The following is a 20,709-nucleotide window of genomic DNA, read 5'->3' on the forward strand; positions in this document are numbered from 1 at the left end:
TTGTTTGTCCCTAGCTTAGACCATTTGCTGTAAACTTACTTAATTTGTTTACAACCTAAATTTATTGAAATACAGTTTACTATCTTATTCCTGACCTGGCAATTTTCTGTCATGCCTTTCCATTTCTATTCAGAAAGATCAATGGGGTTTCCTGTTGAGGGTGTTTTGAGTTTCTAGCATGAAAGCCAGAATTGAGGTTATTGAAGCAGATCATAAAGGAATATATCACCTGCAGGGTGTTTGTGCTCCCCAAAGTATTTTTTTCCTAGTTCGCATATTAACAAAGTTTATACTAGTGATGATTTATTATTTCTGCTTTTTGTTTTTAAGCATACGGATTTGTTTAATTAAAAGGGAATTCCATTAACTGCCTTGAGAGGCTTGCACTTTACAGCTAAATAAGAGTCATATAAATTGATCTTTTTTTCCAAAAGGCAGCAGTTGCTAGTATATACAGAATGATGAGTTACTGCAGTGGTTATTAAAAATAATTTCACTATGGAAATTAAGATAACATTGTAAACTTCTCACAGAATAAGATAATTTCATTTTTATTGCTATTGATTGGTGCTGAGGTAATACTATATTGATGTGTGTCTTTTATTTTAAATTCTAAGGTAATAGGACTTTAAATATTTTATCTTTCATTTACTTATTCCTCCTATAGCTCTTCAGTATTTGCATACACTGCTAGCCAGTGTCATCTGTTCATTAAGAAAATAAAAAACCTCACTGTTGCTTACTCAAGAGCATTTTCCTTCAAAGTGTCAGATAGAAGCTAACATATCTGGGGGCGCCTGGGTGGCCAGTCTTTGAGTGTCTGCCTTCGGCTCAGGGCGTGATCCCGGAGTTCTGGGATCGAGTCCCACATCGGGCTCCTCCACTGGGAGCCTGCTTCTTCCTCTCCCACTCCCCCTGCCTGTGTTCCCTCTCTCGCTGGCTGTCTCTCTGTCACATAAATAAATAAAATCTTTAAAAAAATAAAAATAAAAAAAAAAAGAAGCTAACATATCTGGCTGTAATATTACATATCTTTACAGGGGCACACATTGTTACAAGTCCCTTTTTCTTCATTGCCTCCAGAGATGGAAGATATTTTATATCTGCTCTGCCAGCTTAATTAATATATATGTTGGGCAAGTGACTTAAGCTTGCAGAGCCTTTGTTCTTTCTTTACCTATAAAATGGTAAAAGATTGTTTTGCTCAGCACCTTTCTCCTTGTAAGAGCTCAATAAATGGCTAACTGCTGTTAATATTAGCGAATAGAAATATCAGTAATACCATTTTCAGAATTGGACACAACATTAAGTCAGTTAGCGTGTTTACCCAGATAATTCTGGAATCCCATTCTATAATAACCTTTTTATGTGGTCATCCATCCTTTCCTTGGAAACTTCTGGTTGTTTGAGCACAGCTTTCTAAAGGAGTTCTTTTCATCTTCAGAGAGATGTTAGAACATTCAGTTAGTTAGATGTTAGAACGTTCATTGTTTGAAAATCTCTTATGCTGAGCAGAAATCAGTTTCCCGTAATTGTTTTAAAAAAATCTTAATCCTGTTCTTTGGAGTTCATATATAATTCATCTAATCTGCTTCCATGTGGTGGCCTGTTTAATATCTTGGTACCCTGAGTTTTTTTGTTTTCTTTGGTTTATGGTTCTTATATAATATTGGACAATCCCCATGCCCCCATCTTCCAGATATCCCTCTAGTCAGTCCCATTCTCTTCATTTTGACTGCCACTGGCCTACTTTAAGAAGTCATAAGTGTTTGATGAAGTTTTGCAGTGGCCTCGTCTATAGCTAGGTTAGGCTCAGTTGTGCTGCGGGAACAGAAGACCTGAAAGATCTTACTATCTTACAACAATTGAAGTTTTTCCTTGCTCATGCTGCTAGCCCCTTGTGAGTCATTTGCTGGTAGCACTGCTTATAGCCTCTTGCCTCCGGGCAAGAATCATTGCTGATGGGGCAGCCCTGTCAAAGACTTGCTGATAGAGAGCAAAGAGTAAAGGCAGAATGCATAATGGCTCATTGAAGCTTCTGTTTAGGAGTGGTGTATGCCGTTACTATTCACGTTTCATTGGCTGAGAAATTTGCCACCAAGCTTAAAGTTACATGGATGAGGAAGTATTGTCTCTCAATCTGTAGGAGGTACCCAAGTCACATGGCCACACTTGATGTTAATGGGACAGGGAGGGATAGAGCATATTTGGGAAAAGGATACAGTCTACCATACCTCTTGATTGAGGTCTTCTCCCTTCTCATACTCTGTCCTCCAAACTGATGTTGGTTATATTACTAAAATACAGATATGTTTCTAAAACACATAATTATGCATATATTTATACACATTTTTAAAAAGTTTGAGCCTTATTGACTTCTTTTAGTATATTATTGTGATTTTTTTTTTTTCCCAGTCAGAATTTCTGTATCTGAGAGTGTTTGGGTCTTTTAAGTTTTATAGTTTTAGATGATGCAGTCATGCATATTTTTTCTCTTCTGAGACAGTAAGCGTGGTTGTTATTTTCCTAAGGACTGACTATCCCTTTTTGGCAAAATACCTGGAACGATAAAATGCCATTAATTTTGTTTTTACTTGTATAGACTCTCTGTTGATTTTCCTGTCGTTTTCTGATAATGTCCTGGTTCAGATTGTTTTCATCAGTCTTTGCAATTAAGTGGGATTTTGTTATGTATTGACAACTTCTCAAAGGTTACACTTCGTGTTTCAAGTTTAGGCTGCCTCACACTCCTCACTAGTGGAAAAAGACCTAGGCTGGGAAGAGATTATGGAAAACTAAAACCTGGGATCTTTTCCAGTAGTTTGTTCATTTGGCATTTTTATTATATTTATTTTTTATTTTTTAAAAAATTTTATTTATTTATTTGTCAGAGAGAGAGTACACAAGCAGGGGAGCTGGCAGGCCGAGGGAGAAGCAGGCTCCCCACTGAGCAAGGAGCCCAATGCGGGACTCGACCCCAGGACCCTGGGATCATGACCTGAGCCGAAGGCAGATGCTTAACCAACTGAGCCACCCAGGCATACCATTCATTTGGCATTTTTAATATTGTAGGTTTAGTGGCTATTACTCCTATGTTATTATAATTGGTATAGTTTTCATAGTATACTGTATCCTTCTCACCAAACTCTATCTCAGTGAAATAAATCATTGGTTTGAAGAGCTGTAAAAAAAAGAAAAAAACCAGGAAATGTGTTCAGTTCATATCATCCAGAGTTTTAGTGCTGCCTCAGTGATTTGCATTACATGTGGGACTTTCTTGCTTTCGTGTATCTTTGTAGAAATGCTTAAAATATCTGGCAGAATGCTATCAAATTGGCATTAAATGTGGTAGTATATTTTAATTTTAGTTGTCTTAAGTTTTTAGAATAAAACACATAAGCTGATTTTGATGGAGAGGTATTTTTTTTCCTCTAAAGTGCAAATAACTGCTTTGCACACAATAGAAGATTATATGGGTCTTTTAAGCTGTTATGCTCTATCCTGTCCATACTTACTTAGGGAGACTTTAATCTGTGAGTATTGGACATTTGTAAAACATAATGGCCCTTCAGAGCAGTCCACTGGTGCTGCTTTCCTAATGGATTGCCAGCATAGTCACCCCATGGTAGTTTATAATACAGCTGTAAAATTGCCTTTGGCCCAGAGCTGCTTGGTTTGCCAAGAGTTGGTGTTTAGAGGAAAGATATTCATTTGGAAAAGTACAGTAAAAATAACATGGAGAAAGTTGAAATTATAATTATGATAGCAGTAGCATTATATTTGTATATTACTAGCTTTCAGTGTCCTGTGGCATTGTGATTTAATAGAGGTAATCATCAGAGGGCAAATGAGCACTGTCCTTGGATGTGCTGGCTCAAGAATTTAAAAATAATAAATATATTCACTAGAGCATGGTGGTATGAACAGGCCTAGTTGAAGAAATGGTGATAGAATTTTGCAACATTGAGAGTCCTTGGGTATGAGTAATCAATAAATTCCCATTTTATTGAGTTGTGGTAGTGTGCGTTTCTCTAAAAGAAGTAGGAAAATGAGTTTTTAGATCTAAGGGGCATATTCTTTTTCTTTTTTTTTTAAGGTTTTATTTATTTATTTGAGAGAGAGACAGAGATAGTGAGAGAGAGCATAGGGGGGCTCCCCACTGAACAGGAATCCTGATACAGGGCTCGATCCCAGGATCATGACCCGAGCTAAAGTCAGACACTCAACTGACTGTGTTAACCAGGCACCCCAAGGGGCATATTTCTTTTAAAGGAAGAATCACTATAAACATTATAGACACAGGTGAATAAAAGCACGTATCTGCTGTAAACATTTAGAGAGAAGCATGTTCATCCTAAGACCGATCAATTTATATCTATTTAATATTTTTAGGACAGAGAAAGGATTAAGACTTTCAAAAAAATTTTTAAAAATTTGTGGCTGGACAGTGGGATTGATTCAAACTAAAAGCTTGAAATTAGAGGAGAGGTTCTTTGGAACAACATTAGAATGGACGTTTAAAGGTGAGGGTAGCCCTACAAAAATGCCTAACCTTACAGAGATACTGGAAAGGATGGAAATGATAGCGTTTGCTTGGCCAGACGAGGTAGCATTCGCTAGGGCACAGTAGGAACCCAAAATAATGAAGATAGAAGGGATCAGTTGAAAAAGATTCCTTCAGCTTTTAAGTTACAGGACTTTATTTTATTTGGTTGGGAATTGGGAGAAATTTCTAGGAAGGAGATTAGTTTTTAGGAAGGAGACTTTTTTGCATGTTTATTTGATATAGATTGGAGTGGTAAGTTAGAGGCTTTGATGCTGGTGAGGAACTTCGTTATGAAATTATATGAAGTTTAGTCTATCTGAGCAGCTCTGTAACCAGATAATAACACTAAAGTGTACTTTGATTCAGGGTGTGATAGAGAAACACTGCCCTTGGACTTTTTAATCTTTGGAAACTGTCACACCTGCATAATTTGAGGTGCGCAGAAAGACCCAGAGCCGGTGGTGGCTCCCTTCTAAACCTCCAAACGGTCCCATCTGGGAAATAGTTTGATGAGCGAGGCTGTGGCTGCTGCTGTGGCACTTGTATTCTGACACCAGGTCTGCCATGATTTTGGGATTAGAGATTGGGGTTTGCCAACTTTTTGGAGGCACGGTCTTGTAGTTGATTATTTAGAGTCATATGGCATGACCCGGAAACATGTTTGCGTGTGTACACATACACACATGCACATAACAGACACACAACCTGATTTCATTTTCATTTTTCAGCAGCTGTTTTCTTCTTGAAACAATGATTTTTTGGGAGGTAGTAGGGGGCTGGGTATTATTTTCTAAAGAGAAATACTTCCCTAGAATTATTGCTTAAAGAACATTTTATAAATCTGGAATCACATTGTGACCTTGCAAGATACTATTGTACTACTGTATACTATATATACAATTATGTCATATCTTAATAGTAAGGTAATTTTGGAAATCTCAATAATAATGACTGGGGTTACAGAGTGAACGACTAGGGTTAACTGACATTCTTGGTGCTATTTACAATGTTGATTTGAAGCAATTTTTGGTAGATGAAGTGTCTGATATGTTATATTTGTCAAGTTAAATATAAATTTTGTCCCTTAAAAATAATAAAATAAAAGTTTATAGAATATAAAAAGGAGAAATTAAATTTCTGATGTTATTTAGTTTTTATACTTTAGAATAATCTCTCTTAAAAAGATTTAATTCTGTTCTTCAAGTGTAATTAAAGTATATGGACAGTTGTGCTAGTCTTCCTATCTTTGTGATATATATTTTTTTAAGCATCTATGTGATTCCCTACATGTTGAGTATCTACTATGATTTTAGTGTGGAGTGAGAGCTGATGGGGTATATAAAAAAAGTGAAATACATAGATTTTATTTTTCCTCCCAGCATCGAGTGTCTCTCACTAGCCGGGAACATATACACACAAGAAAATTCAAATAATAGTGTGAGGCTGCCCATGATTAGTGGTTGCAAACACGAAGAATAACACTGTTATGTTGTGAATAGGAGAACACTTCTTAGTGTATAGCATTCATTTGCCAGATATTTATTGAGCACCTACTAGTACAGAGCGGAACATAAGGCGTATTACATAATAGGCATTTAAATATTTGTTGAATATTGCCAGTAAATAAGATAGGTACTGTGTCTGCCCCCAGATTTCTCATAGTTTCTTGGAGAAAAAAAAAAGAGCCATAGAAATGAATCATTACAACTTGGTGATAAAAGTGCTGATTTGTAGATATTAGAGTGCTGTGCTGGCTGATCTGGGACAAGAAAGATGAACAGAATTAAATTAGAGGAGGATGGGGTAAAGTGGGATGAGAGAGGGATTCCAGGCCAAAGCAGGGTTAGTAGTGATCTGTGGTAGTATTTTATATGGAAGTTCTCACTCTAGGATCTGCTTCAGAGCTTTCACCAACCCTGTGGAATTTATATGCAATGTTTTGCTCTTCCATGCATTTTTTAGGAGAAAGAATCTATAATAACTTCAAAAATTATTATTTTTTAAGACTTCATTTATTAGAGAGAGAGAGTGCGAGAGAGAGCATGCACGCTTGTGCTCACAAATGGGGAGGGACAGGGAGACGGAGAAGCAGGCTCCCTACCTAGCTGGGAGCCCCATGCCTGGCTCCATTCCAGGACCGTGGGATCATGACCCGAGCCGAAGGCAGCCACTTAACTGACTGAGCCACCCAAGTGCCCCATTTTTAAAAAAATTATTATTATTTTAAGATTTTATTTACTTGACAGAAAAGTCTGTGATAACTTTCATTAGATTTACTTATACTATAGAATCATGACTCAAAAATGATTGAGAACCAAGGGCTTAGTCCTTCAGTATACATCTGCTCTTGAGCCAGCATAATCCCAGGTGCCAGTCAGGTGGTAGAAGTGTCTTTCTCAGCAAAGACACACCCCTTCTCTCTTATTTCCTCCCATAACCTGAAGTATAAACACCAGATGGAAATACTTTCCATATTAGTCTTGGAGCATCCATGTATCTCTCTCTCTGTTTCTCTCTGTGTGTGTGTGTGTGTGTGTGAGTGAGAGAGAGAGAGAAAGAAATTGAGTGAAGTTTGTTTTTTGCATTAAGTATAGTTGAGACTAGGGAGATTAAAGAGTGTAAAAATTGATACTGATAGTTGCTGAGTTCTTTTTACCTATTTCTTGAGTGAAAAGAAACTTCATCCTCATACTCACCCATCTAACTGAGAAACTAATTCTCTCTTGGTTTGGGGGTTAGGGCCACAGTGCTCAGTGACCTCACTAATTTTGTCCCAGCCTTGTCTGAGGAACTTGATAACTTTGCTAACTCTCTGCCAGATCAGTGCTGAACATGACATTTGAGATTGCTCCCTCTGGAGATAAATCAGTTGCAAATCCAGTACTTACAAGAGTAAAAATATTGCAGTTGACCCTTGAACAACGTGGTTTGAACTCTTCAGGTCCACCTACACCTGTTTTTTTTTTGGGGGGGGGTAAATATAAAGTACTATAAATGTATTTCCTCTTCCTTATGATTTTCTTAACGTTTTCATTTGTCTAGCTTGCTTTATTGTTAGAATATGGTATATAACACACAAAACACAGAATATGTGTTAATCTGTTTATGTTATTGGTAAGGCTTCTGGTCAACTGTAGGCTATTAGTACTTAAATTTTTGGGGAATCAAAAGTTACACGTGGATTTTCAACTGCATGGGGGTTGGAGCCCCTAACCCTTGCATTGTTGAAGAATCAGCTTTATGTCACCTGTGGCAATTTTGTGTTCTGATGTTTCTGTTTCATTGTGTAGGAAATCACTGATCACATAGAAACTGATTAGCAATTGAAAATCACGGAGTCATTTATGACTATCATTTGGAACCAGATAGTTTCAGGTTCAAGGTTCAGTAGTTTCCATGGCTGTTTTGTGTTATTAGTGATGATAACCTTTTTTAACATTGCCTGATGAAGTAGGATTTATAGTGGGAATTCCGGGAGATTTGTTAGCACAGAGAGTCAGACTCTCAGGATTTTCTTTAGCTTTTTGCCTTTTGCCTTTGTACTTGAGTGGTCTTGGCTATGTGCTGCTCCTTTACCCCCAAGCCCTTGTTTGTTTGAAGTCAACAAATAGAGTTCGTGGCTTTTATTTCATAGAAGGGCAAGGGTTTTAAAACAAGTGTTACACTTTGTCTTCTTTAGTCAGAGATATTTTATCTGTTTTTCTTTTATATTCTTACTATCTAAAGCCTTGTTATTTTCTGTGCATAAACCGTAAATTCATGTTGTTTTTTATGTTATTCTTTTGAATTCTGACCTTCAAGACATATATGAAAGTATGAATACTTTATTTAAAGTGGTACTTATTATAAGTGAGGATATGTGTCAGTAGAAGACCACACTTAGTGTTTATGTGATTTTGTACCTGTTACATGTCCCATTGCTTTCATGCTAAGCATTATCGATTTTTAAGAACACCTTCAACTTAATAACAGCTCTTAGAGAATAAAGAAACATTAAATAGGCTCATCAATTATGGGATGTATCTGGACTTTGAAAATGAGGAAGGAATTGCAAAATGTGACAGCATGAGAATCAGTATATGGTAATAGTTAAATGTTCTGGCCTTGTGATCAGATACAGATCTGGGCTTACTCCCCACTTTGCTGTCAGTTAGTTGTGTGACTTTCTGTAGGTGACATTCTCACTGTGCCTTAGCTTCTTCATGTATACAAATTGGCATGTAACATCTGTCTCATAATAGACTTTACAATAATTAAATGCTATACTGCACTTGGTCATAAATGTGGTGGTGGTAGTAGTGATTCTAGTGGTCGTTATTAGTAGTATTACTGGAGGAAGTAATCTGTTACCAAACACTAGAGTTTTTCAGTGGACCTGTCTTTCCATCCATCCATCCTGCCTGCCTGCCTGCCTGCCTGCCTGATGAATACAGTTAAGTCTCTGAGCTAGGGTATAAACTGTGGAGATACCTTTTCAATTTTGCTTCTTGAGTACTTCCACCTAATTGGGTATTCCACATTTCCTATTCTAACTTTAATGGAATCAACATGGTCTTTAACTCTAAAAGCAAGTTAATTTATAATCTTAGTAAGACAGATTGGGTTGCTTTAAAAAATCATTTTCTACATTGTGAACAAGGAAAATTGCTGTAGAAATTCTATTTCAAAATAAAAGCAGTTGAAGCCAGTGATTTTTTGGTGCAGCAGTGCTCCAGATTGGCTTTGCCCACAGGGATTTACATTGTGGCCAGCAGAAACTATTGTTTTTTACTAACCCATCTAACCTGTAATGAGTTGGGTGAAGGCTTGAATTGCTTCCATCCTCCTTGATGGTATGGAAATTACAGAGGCAAAAGCCACGTGCAGAATTGCCTGAATATTGAATAAAGAATTGCTGTATAGCTCTTTTACTGGTGGATAGAAGAATTACATCCAACTTTCTGACAGGTTTTCTTACAAAATATGTGTCATTTCATTGAATAATGTTAGGGATTACTATATTTCATCAATTTCAAAATGTACATTTTCTCCTACATTTTTATATTTTTAAAATCAGGGATACTCCTTAAAATGATGGCATCTTGGAATTGGCCAGATGGCAGTTACGATATAGCTGTCATCTGCCTGCACACAAGTGAACTTGGTCATAGCTGTCTGTATTGTTGTCACTTCAGTTGAATTATGTGCATTTTTGGTATTATATGAGTTGCGTTCAATTGCCATTTAACATGTCTTTGAAAAGATTACCCTATAATTTGACATTGAAACAGAATGTACGTAATACAGCATGGAAGAGAAGTGAGGCACAATCTTAGATATGAGGGAAGCGGATAATCGCTGTTGAAGAAATGGCTGCAGTTCCTTGTTTCCTGCAAAGCCATAGCCATGTGTTTCACCACATCTATAAAAGAAAATACCTAAGTAGAAGAGGCTTACAGTGTTTCTGTTTCCGAAGTCTCTGCAACAGCATTGCATATCACATGCCAAGCCAGAAAGTCAGCATTACGACTTGTGAAATGAGCATCAGTGGCTAGGAAGAATACCTCTGAGGTGCTCTTAAGGAATGTTGATGGTGTCCCCAACATTCTTGATGACCCAAGAATTGAAATAATGCAAAAGCGTGTTTGGATTTTATTTTATTTTATTTATTTATTTTTTTTTTTGCGTGTTTGGATTTTAAGTAATTCAGAAGTTGAAGACATTACAGGAATACATCCACCAATTAATTGTGCATAATTTTTTCCTTGTGCAAGAATAATGCATAATAAGAATTTACACGCAAAGTTAGAAAGTTCTTTCAGCATTTTATAACGTAAGAATTTAAAGTGATAAAACATTTTGACAGTTTAATTAGTGATGTTTTTATTTTCAATAGCATATCTCATCTGTGATTATTTGATTAAATGACTTGCTAATTTGTTATTGAAACTATAAATATAATTCTTGGTGTAATTATTATAGGTGCCTAATGGATAAGAACTTCGTTAGGATTGGGAAGTGGTTTGTCCGACCCTATGAAAAGGATGAAAAACCAGTCAACAAAAGGTGAGTCTTACGCTTTTAGTTTTCATTCCTTTTGCTTGACCACAACTGTGTTTTGGGAAGAGGTGGGTGGGGGAAGCAGCTTATTTATTTATTTTCTAATAATCTTAGTAATTTAGATGTATTGAAATAGATTGCTGGATCACAATTTGTTAAATATTCTATTATTAAATTTTTGTGGAATATTGGAAATTGGATTAGAAAGATTATCAGTAACCCATGTCTAAGCCCCTTCTTCCACACTATTTTGAATTAAAATATTCTGTTTTGTTATTTTCATTGTCCCTTTTTTTTATCTTTTTTCCTTAAAGTGTTACATGGCGTAACTTTAAAAATAGTCAACTGAATTCAGATGGTGATAATTTTTATAGAATTGATTGATGCCCCTTAAAAGTCAGTGAATACTTCTTTGAGAATTCTCAAACCAGGACTGTGAATTACTTTTCTAAACAATCCTAAACTTTTAGCCATCATTTATTGTATGCATGGCTTTAAAGGCAGTCCTTTATAGTAAGCAAGCATGGAATTTTAGATCAGTCAAACCAGGATCAAACACCAGAGCCTTCAAAGCCAAATATTTACTCCACTTACCTCTGAACACAGCATATACTTAATTGGAGTCATAAGTTGATGGGTGATTATTTCATTTCTGAAGAGGAGTGCACACAATCTCAATTCTATTTTATTGTGTGTGAACTTGCCCCAAGCTGAGGATTCCAGCTTCTGGCTGCAGATAAGAGCTCTTGGAGCTTTACATGGTAGCTGTAAGGTTAGATCTTTTTAGGTAGTTTGCCACAATTTTGGCTGGCAGCTCCTGCCTCTTTCGGAACCTTTACTTTCTTAACTTTCTTGTTCCTACCGGTGATTTAATTAGCATTAGCAGCCTTCCCTCCAATCTGTGTGTCTTAAAGCTTTGATGAAGTGGTTGTGGAATCTCATTAACCAAGCCTAATTTATGAAAATTGGGTTTTCCTTTTTCAAATCAGATAAATTAGAGGCTGGGTTTTTTTTGTTTTTTGTTTTTTTGCCAAATCACCATGAACTTCTTTAAAATATTTCCCTTTTTTAGTACATTTCAAATCCTTTAGGATTTACGAAAAAATATATTTAAATAGGAAATAGGTATTTTGTATAACAGAGTTTGCCCGAAAAGGATAATAAAACTTTTAAAGAGTACTGGTGTGTATGGGTGTGTAAAGGTGTGGTTTTGTTTACAGATGCTTTGATGGAGAGGATTTTTTTCTTTTATTTATATTGATTTGGTCTGACTAATGCATTTGTTCCATGGACATAATTAATCTTAGTATTTCCTTAAATTTACAGAAGATGTAGATTTTTTTGTAACTGGTTTGGGGTTCAGGTGGGCTGACCTGGTGTTTCAGGTTTGAGCTTTTGTGTTGATAAGTGAATGGTTATATATGGAGTTGCTTTCGCACCATGATCTTTCCCATTCATTCCTGTGCGCCTCTCCATGCTCGGTGTATGTTCTTACGCTGGTCACTGATGGTGAGCTATCAAAGCCAGTCTTAAAGCTTTTGAATAGTAGCTAGAGGTATTTGTATGATGATTTCACAGCAATTTGGGGATGAAGGGGAAATTTGGAAATAACATAGGGATTGAAAGAGTAGCAATTAGTATTTTAGTAGTAAAAACTAATGTTTGAAGTCAAATATAGTTACCAAATCTATTTTGTATAATGTCTATATATCTTTGCAATGGGATTTACATCCCAGTAGTCTTCCTAACTTTAGCAAACCAGATGTAAATAATACTTGTAGTATATTTAGATATTTGATTTGTAACTGGGAGGCTTTTGATTTCTGAACATTATAATTGAATTATTTCATTATTTTTAGATTTTATGCTCATGGTTGAATGTAGAACTTCATCTTATTGTAGTGTAGAAATGTTAATGATCTTAAAAAAATCATTTTAGGAGGTATTGTTAACAGTTGGCAAATTTTTAAACCAAACATTCAATTTTAAAAGTTGGCATTAGCTGGGACGCATGAGTAGCTCAGATAGTTAAGCGTCTGCCTTTGGCTCAGGTGATGATCTCCTGGTCCTGAGATGGGATGGAGCCCTGCATTGGCGCATTGGGCTCCATGCTCACTGTCCCCTCCCCCCATCCCATACATGCTCTCTCTCTTTCAAATGAATAAATAAAATCTTTTTTAAAAAGTTGTTATTTGCTGTAATAAAACATTGTTAGGTATAGTGTTTTTTTTCCCCCACTTTTATTCTCTGAATAAAATAGAGCCTCTTGTTGGATGCTGAAACAGGATCTTAGTGGTCAAGTCATTTTGGATAGACAGAGTGATGCTGATGAGGACATTTGGATTTAGAAGATTGGGGATCGCATCTCATGCCTCTCTTTAGAAGTTATATAAGCTTTTGGACAAGTTGTTTAGTTTTTGTGAGCTGAACTTTGTTTTTGGCTGTAATTGAGTTGATGATAGTAATTACTACCTTAAAGGGTTATTGTGAAGATTAAATGAGGTAATTTATGTGGCTAGTTTATACTTAAGTTGCAAAAAAGCAAAAGTGCTAAAAAAATTTTATGTACAAATTTGTATTTTTAGGTATGCTCTTATTTGATGCCATTAGATACAAATAAGAGAAATATACTTTAAAGAGTAGTGTTCTAAGTATAAAATTAAGTAGGTCTAGCATATAGATACTTTTGTTCAATAGAATAAAAATATGATTTAACAAACAGTGTATTTTATGTAGCTAAAATAATTCTAATAGTGTTGACAAATTAATGTATTGATGAATAGTTTCACCTAGTGGATTAACAGCATATGATTTCCTGAGCTGTAATTTCTCTCTGTATTGATAGCAAAACTAAATCACTTGTTGATGGGCTGTAAAAGAGTTCTTCATGTTTGATACGATATCATGGTCAGGATAATTTTAGAAAAATTATTATATGTCATATATATAAAAATTTGAACAGGCAGGTCCGAGAAGATAAAAGAAATTTATTCATATTGTCTTTTTCTTTATAGTAACACATCTTTTGTTACTCATATCCTTCATATCCTTAGGAATTTAATAAGTAGGAAAGAAAACTGTGACTTTCTCCTAAAGAGTCGTCACTACTAACATCAAACATACAAAGTTTCTGGGTTTCTAAAGTATGTTGAACTTGAAAAAACTTTTCCTTCCAGGATATGCTTAAAAACAAACTAGTGAAGGGGCACCTTGGTGCCTCAGTTGGTTAAGCCTCTGTCTTTGGCTCAGTCCTGATTTCAGGGTCCTGGGTTCAAGCCCAGAGTTGGGCTCCCTGCTCAGTGGGGAGTGTGCTTCTCCCTTTCCCTCTGTCCCTACTCCCCCTCTTGTGTTCTCTCTGTCTCTCAAATAAATAAAATCTTAAAAAAAAAAAACAAAAACAGTGAGAAATGTATTCCTTTAAAATAATTTAGAAATTATTCATGGAGATTCTTTCTGTCTAGTCTGGTGTCAGCCCATATTTGATTACTGCAGAATTTGAAGTCTATACACTTTATTTTTTGAATGCTAATCTTAGTAAAATAATTGATCGCTCCCAGTAACAGATCAGACATTTGATTTTTTTCTGGTATCAGGTGTACAGTAGTTGAATTAACACAAATATATACTTGCTGGTGCATTTTCTGAATTGCTCAGCTGTTTCTTCCTCATGGACAAACCTACCTGCTCTTGGATGGTACTACAAATAGCCTTATATACTTTTAAATATTCTAATTACTTTTGTATGTGCTGCTAGCAGATATGCATGTACGGGAGCTCATACACAATTGGGAGTATATAATTTTGACTGCTTTTGTGTTGTTTTATTTGGGTATTTTTTCTACTTTTAAGCCAGAGATTACTTCTTTAATTTCTTTATGTTTTCACACTATATATTCAAGAAATGCCCTTACCTTCTGGTTTTAATAGCAAAAAAAAAATGAATTTTTTATAACAAGATGAAGTACTTTGTTGTAGGAGAATATTTAAAAGCACTTTAAAGCTTCCCTGCCTTCTCTTTCCTTATCACTACCTTCCCTGCCTCCCTTTTTACTTCTCAGGCATCTTCCTGTCCTCCTCTTTCCTGTACTTTTCTTACGATGGCCCAGTTATCAGTGTTTCCATCCAGAAGTGCATAGATGAAAAGGCAGGGAAAGGAATCCCTCATCAGAGTATAAGAGACATGTAAACAAGTACTTGCAATGTGAAAAGTAAAGGGAATCTCTTCGTAGTGTCCAGAAAAATAATGATCATTGGTGATCATTTTTTTCAGTTTTTATCACAAATTTACTTTTTACAGGTGGTGCCTTTTGCCATGTGTCTGGTAATGAGGATGGCTGATGGGAAATCCATAAAAGAATATTAATGGAACAATATGGGCTTATCTAATCACACATCATAGTTTCACAGCCTTTTTTTTTTTTAATCTGTAAAGCATGTAGTCATTGTAGTCATTTTCTGCTGGTTTATCTGATAAGATATAGCAGAAGATACTGTGTATTTTGTCACTTGAATATATTTGAGAACTGTGTGCAAAGTGAGAAGAGGGATGTGGTTAGAGTCTTGAGTTGAGGTTCATTGGCATTTGCAGGTGGGTAGAGAAAGGAATACATAAGGAGACTAAGAAAGGTAAATGAGAAATGAGAGCCAGGAGGGTTGGTGTCACCAAAACCATGGATTGTTAAAATTTCATGATTCTCTGTGTCTGTCATACAGGCCCTGTAAAATACATACTGAAAGGATGGATAGCCTCGGCACTTACGTAGTCAGGGTGACGATGTACTTTGAGCAGTTTCAGTGGAGTGATGAATTTGAGGTTACAGTAGTTTGAGTTATAAATGGGGGTTGAAATGAAGATACTGAATTATAGGGTTCTTTCTATGTTTGTTACAAGTAGCTGCGAAGGGAAGAACTGCTGCATCTAGGAAGGGAGGAGAGAAGCATTTAAGAAGAGCCTATGATAAAACTCAGTGATAACTGTCTGTGGTTTTAAAAAGTGTCTTTCATATACCATGCACTCTGTTTTGTTCACAAACATTGTGTAGAGAAGGATGTTAAATTGAGAGAGCAGTTCACCCGGAGGTGATGATAGTTAACTATATGCTGTCCAGGTAGCTCTTTTACTTTGTTTTTCTTTGTTTCCTTTTTCCTTAATAACCAAAACAGAATTATCACCATTAAAAATTTTTTTTTGTTCTATTAGTACTCTAAAGGAGAATACAGTCAAAGCCTATATCCTCAGCAGTAATAATTGACTTCCGTAGTTTAAAATAAAATGTGTTTCAATATATACTGCCTGCTTTCAAGAAGGATTTTAAACACCTTGCAGTAAAATATATACTTTGTTTTTTAATGTACTAGGGAGTTTGGATGAATATCGTTACTGTAATTCCCTTTTTCATTCCTACTAGTGGATTGAAACTAAGCTGGAAACAAAGCTCTCCTTGTTCACTAGACCATCCATCCAGAAATATGGATGATCTTCCATTAACTATTTGACCTTGTAGGACTTAACTTTTAGCAGTATTATTTCCAAAAGGTCTTTCAGTTTTCAGATTCTCTGATTTTAGGGGAACTGTAGAATCCAGGCATGCCCCGAATTAGTCAGTTTGCCTGCCTGCCTGCCTATGTATCTATCTTTCCTTCTTTCTTTCCCTGTATGTGTGTGTGTGTGTATGTGTGTGTGTGTGTGTATGTGCATGTATGTGTGTGTATGTATGTATGTGTATATATACACATACACGTCTTTCCTTCTTCCTTTCTCTACCACCAGGAGCATATTGTTTTGGGTGTGTTTGGTTTTGTTGTAAGCAGAAAGTGACTCCTCTATTTACCAACCAATCCAAGGAATTTGATTTTTCCCGGGGGGGGGGGGTTAGGTGGGTGGGGGGGTGGTTAATTTCAGCAGTGTTCTTCGTAATCAGATTAGGAAGAGAGGAGAGGACATTTTAAGTACCAAGGGGGAGTTAATTTGAGCTGTTGTTTTAGTTTTATAACATACCTGACCACCTATTTTACCTTTGTTTAAGATGTCCTAGCTAAATGCCACTTCCTTTCTTAGGGAAAAAAGTCAACTAAGGGTCAGGACATGAATGAATGGAGGTTCAAATGATTAACCTTTTGGCAGCATAAAGGAAGTGTGTTCAATTTGCTCCTACCTCTGGCCTCCTTTAGGATGTTGTTTTTAGTAAGTTTCTCTCTTCGTATAAACTTTGGTGAATCTAAGCACTATAGAAGCGTATTGTGGTTTTTCAAATACCTAATTCTTATAGATTAATGAAAGTGATTATTCTGGAAATAAGATGAATTTTATTTTTTTTAAGTTTTATTTTTTTTTAAAGTTTTTATTTGTTAGAGAGAAAGAGAGGGAGGAGGTGCAAGCAGGGAGAGCAGCATAAACTACATTTTAAATTGAATGCTTATGTATCTCCTGCTTTGTAAAATAGCTTAATTTAAGCTATTTTGCTGGTGTCTTAGAGTTTAGAAAAGTATAAAATATATGTGCCTGAAAGGTCATTTCTACTCATCATTTCTCATAGCTTATCAATAGCATGTGGGAAATTTTTATGGCAAGTTAAAAACAAACATGTCTAGGGGAGATGACTGCTCCTGCTTTTATTATAATAACTATGTTTTTAAAAAATGTACACATCTATATGTTTGTGTTTTTATTTATAAAATGACTTTGTAGGCTGCCCATAAAGGAGATGGGGGGACATTTCTTAATTGTAAGTTGGAAAATTAAGCCACACTAAGTATAAATTAGTTCTCCAGAATGGCTCAAAAATAGGAGAATCCTGATAACTATTTATAATTTTTTGTTGTATATACCATATATCTCTGGTATAAGAGGTATATAAAATAATATATATATATATAATATAAAAGGTATATTAACCATTGTTTTTCTAATATCAGATTTAAATTATTTAGAAGATCTCATGCTTTACACCTCCATTTAGTTTTTAATATAATTATAGTCAAGATTTAGTGAAAATCATTGTAACATAGGCACAAGACAGATTTTGAAAGAAGCTCTAAAAGTAAAAATAATTGGTGAATGTATGTTTTATTTTTGATATGTAATTTTCAGTTTTACAATTTCCACTGGATCTCTTCTATTCCACTTATCAGCTGATATTTCCTATTTTGTTAATTCACTATGAGCACATTTTCCTTTATGTCTGTAAGCATAATTAAAATAATTACTATAAAATCTTGGGTACTAAATATAATATCTGGATTATATCCGTTGGTTATCTTTTGTCTTCATTATGGGTTAGATTTTGTTGTATCTTCATCTGTTGAATAATTTTGAATGATATTGTGAGTATTATAGATAATATAAAGACTCTGGATTCTGTTTTATTTCTCTGAAGAATGTTGATTTAGTTTAGTTTTTTTGTTTTGTTTTAAAGCAGTAAACTTTATCTGAACTCAGACTCCAACCTCCTGTCTCACCTGTGGTGGGTAGCAGTTGAAATCTTTTTACTTCTTTTAATGTAAGGTTTCATCAGCCTCAGCATTGTTGGCATTGTGGGCCAGATGATTGTTGTGGATACTGTCCTATGCACAGGAGGGTGCCTACCAGCATCCCTGGCCTCCACTTGCTCAATGCCAGTAGTGCCTTCCTCCTTCAGTTGTGACAACCCAGAATGTCTCCAGATATTGCCAGATGTCCCTTGGGAGGCCAAATTGCCGCTGGTTGAGAAACCACTGTTGTAGTCTTAGCTGCACATAATTCAGGGGGTCTATCAGAGATTTGGTCAGAATTTTCTCTGAACTGTCTTCTTTTCAGGCTTTCCTTTCTCGTTTTTAGCTGCTTGGTCTCTTTGAACTCAGTCCTCTGGTTCTTCAAAGCCTGTAAGATTGGAGGTGGAATTTGTATCAGTTTCAGTCAACCCAGGTGGTTCAATCTGCACTCTTGTTGAAAACTTTTTTTTTTTTTTTAAAGAAAGGGAAAGCTCACACAGTGCCATTCCTTCTTTTCAAGTGTAGACTCTTGTCCGCTCTCTAAGTTCTTGCCTGTATTTAGTAACTTTATTATTTAGTAACATTTATTTTTTAGCAGATTTTAATATTTTCTTCAGAAGTTTGGTTATTTTTTTGCAGGGAGAGATGTGTTGGAGGGAGCTACTTTGTTACTACCTGAAATGGAACCTAATGAACATTTTAGGACATAAAACTTCACAATCCTTAGTTACCCTGCTGTTATTTGTGCTTCACTTAAATTTGCATTGTTCGTTAAAAATTGGATGGCTTAGCACCTGGGCCTGAATCACCTTGTAGGAGACTTAGATTTTAATATTATAATTAGTTAATGAAATGACACCTGTTTTCTGGGTGATTCCAATATTTGAGTGTTGTAAATTGTTCCCAATTTATTAATTAATGGCTTTTGTGTTTTTTCTGTTTTAAAAGTATTAACATTTATAGTCCCTTTCCCCAGATTTATAAGCACTAAACATATTTTTAAAAATATAAAGGCATGAAAATTCTTTATTATTTCTTTTCTAAATTGACATTTATATAAAGCCTCGTCCCGAGTACTTTTAAAGCTTTACAAATGTGTTCCTAAATAGTCCTTGTTAATTTCCTTCAGGGAAAGAGGTAGGATGAGAAGTGGGACAGGACAGTAAGAGAAAGGGAAGTCCAGGAGGTTACCAAACTAAAGAAAGGACCAAATGGGTCCTTTCCTTGAAAGGTGTTATGAGTGCTTTCAGTAAAATGTTGTGACTATGGCATCTGTGTAGGATGTTGGCAGCAGGGGGAAAGCATTACAGATTAGAGTTGGATTTCAGGACATTTCTCTTTCACTTTTAGGCAAGAATGTTCATTTCTTAAAAGAAGGTTAAGAATACTGTTTGAAATTGTTGCTTTTACGTAATTTTCTTCCTCATATCTTCTCTTCTTCATTTTAATGAAATGTAATTAGAAATGTTAAGATTACATAAGCAAATTTCACTCTCCTTAAAACAACTGAGCCTAGGTTTGCTTTTGCTTTTGCTATTTTTTTTTTTTTTTTTTTTTTTTTTTTTTTTTTGTAGAATGGAGGTTGTTTTTGAGATTGTTTAGGACTAAGATATCATAAAGTGGCTGGCACAGAACCTGTGTGGCTGGTTTGTTTTTTGTTTTCCGATTTTAGATTTTATTTATTAGAGAAAGAGAGAGTATGAGTGGAGAATTGAGCAGAGAGAGGAGGACAAGCTGACTGCTCACTGAGTGCGGAGCCTGACGTGGGGCTCCATTCCACGACCGACCCTGAGATCATGACCCATCATGACCGAAATCAAGAGTCAAACACTCAACCAGCTGAGCCACCCAGGCACCCGGTGGCTGTTGTTTTAATGGTGGTTGGCTGTCACTAGTGGTGGAAGAGGTGGTAGTAATTATTTTGAAAAAAGCTAAGGATAAATACAATTTTTTATATTCCTGGTAGTTCTTGTATGAGAGGAGATTGCTATTCAAATATTTTTGATATATATAATTTGCATTAAGTGAATTAAGTATTTCTATAAATGTTTATATATAATGGCCACAAGCTATATGAGAAGTAGCATATTGTATGTTGATTCTACCCCTAAAATATTAATACGAGCTATTTCTCTGTTTTTAAAGACCTTTTTTTACTTCATATTTTAAGGTCTGATTGAAATCATCTCCATTCTGGTATGAGTTTTAAAACATGATACTTATTTGCATTGTAGTTCTGTTGCTGACCTTTTATATAAAGGAATCAAAGGGAAAAAAATGGAGAGTACCTAATATACTTTATAGTCATTTGGCTTACCTCTTTGGTATATTTGGAGTGTTCAAGAATATTGTAAAAATAAAGCTTTTATTAAGTATGGTTCTTAGAAAGTATTAATGTGTATCTGAGAACCCATCAGTTGAGCGTGATAATATGTACTTCATTTAGGGTTTTATTAATAGTTGTGTAAGGTTGAAGCATTATAGCTTAATTTTTATGGCTAAAGAGTTTGGAAAACTCTGGGTGCTAAGATGCAATACTAACATATATTATGGAGCCTCCTTCTTGTCTTAATGTTGGGTCTCTTGTTACAGTCTTCTGCCTGTCTGCGTCTTTTGACTTCAGGTTTCTCCTGGTTCTAATCACTCTGCCCTGT

General features: G+C 35.5%; 1 protein-coding gene across 2 annotated transcripts in view; it reads left to right on the top strand.

Moving 5' to 3' along the window:
• Nucleotides 1–20,709, top strand: part of MED13L (mediator complex subunit 13L) — a 294,657-nt gene that overhangs the window by 150,953 nt on the left and 122,995 nt on the right. For both annotated transcript variants that reach the window (XM_040619888.1, XM_040619889.1), the window contains exon 4: nt 10,508–10,591. In XM_040619888.1, coding sequence (XP_040475822.1) covers nt 10,508–10,591 — 84 coding nt within the window. The remainder of the gene's footprint in view (nt 1–10,507; nt 10,592–20,709) is intronic.

This window comes from Ursus maritimus, unplaced genomic scaffold (assembly GCF_017311325.1).
Source record: "Ursus maritimus isolate PB19 unplaced genomic scaffold, ASM1731132v1 scaffold_33, whole genome shotgun sequence".
Taxonomy (NCBI): Eukaryota; Metazoa; Chordata; class Mammalia; order Carnivora; family Ursidae; genus Ursus; species Ursus maritimus.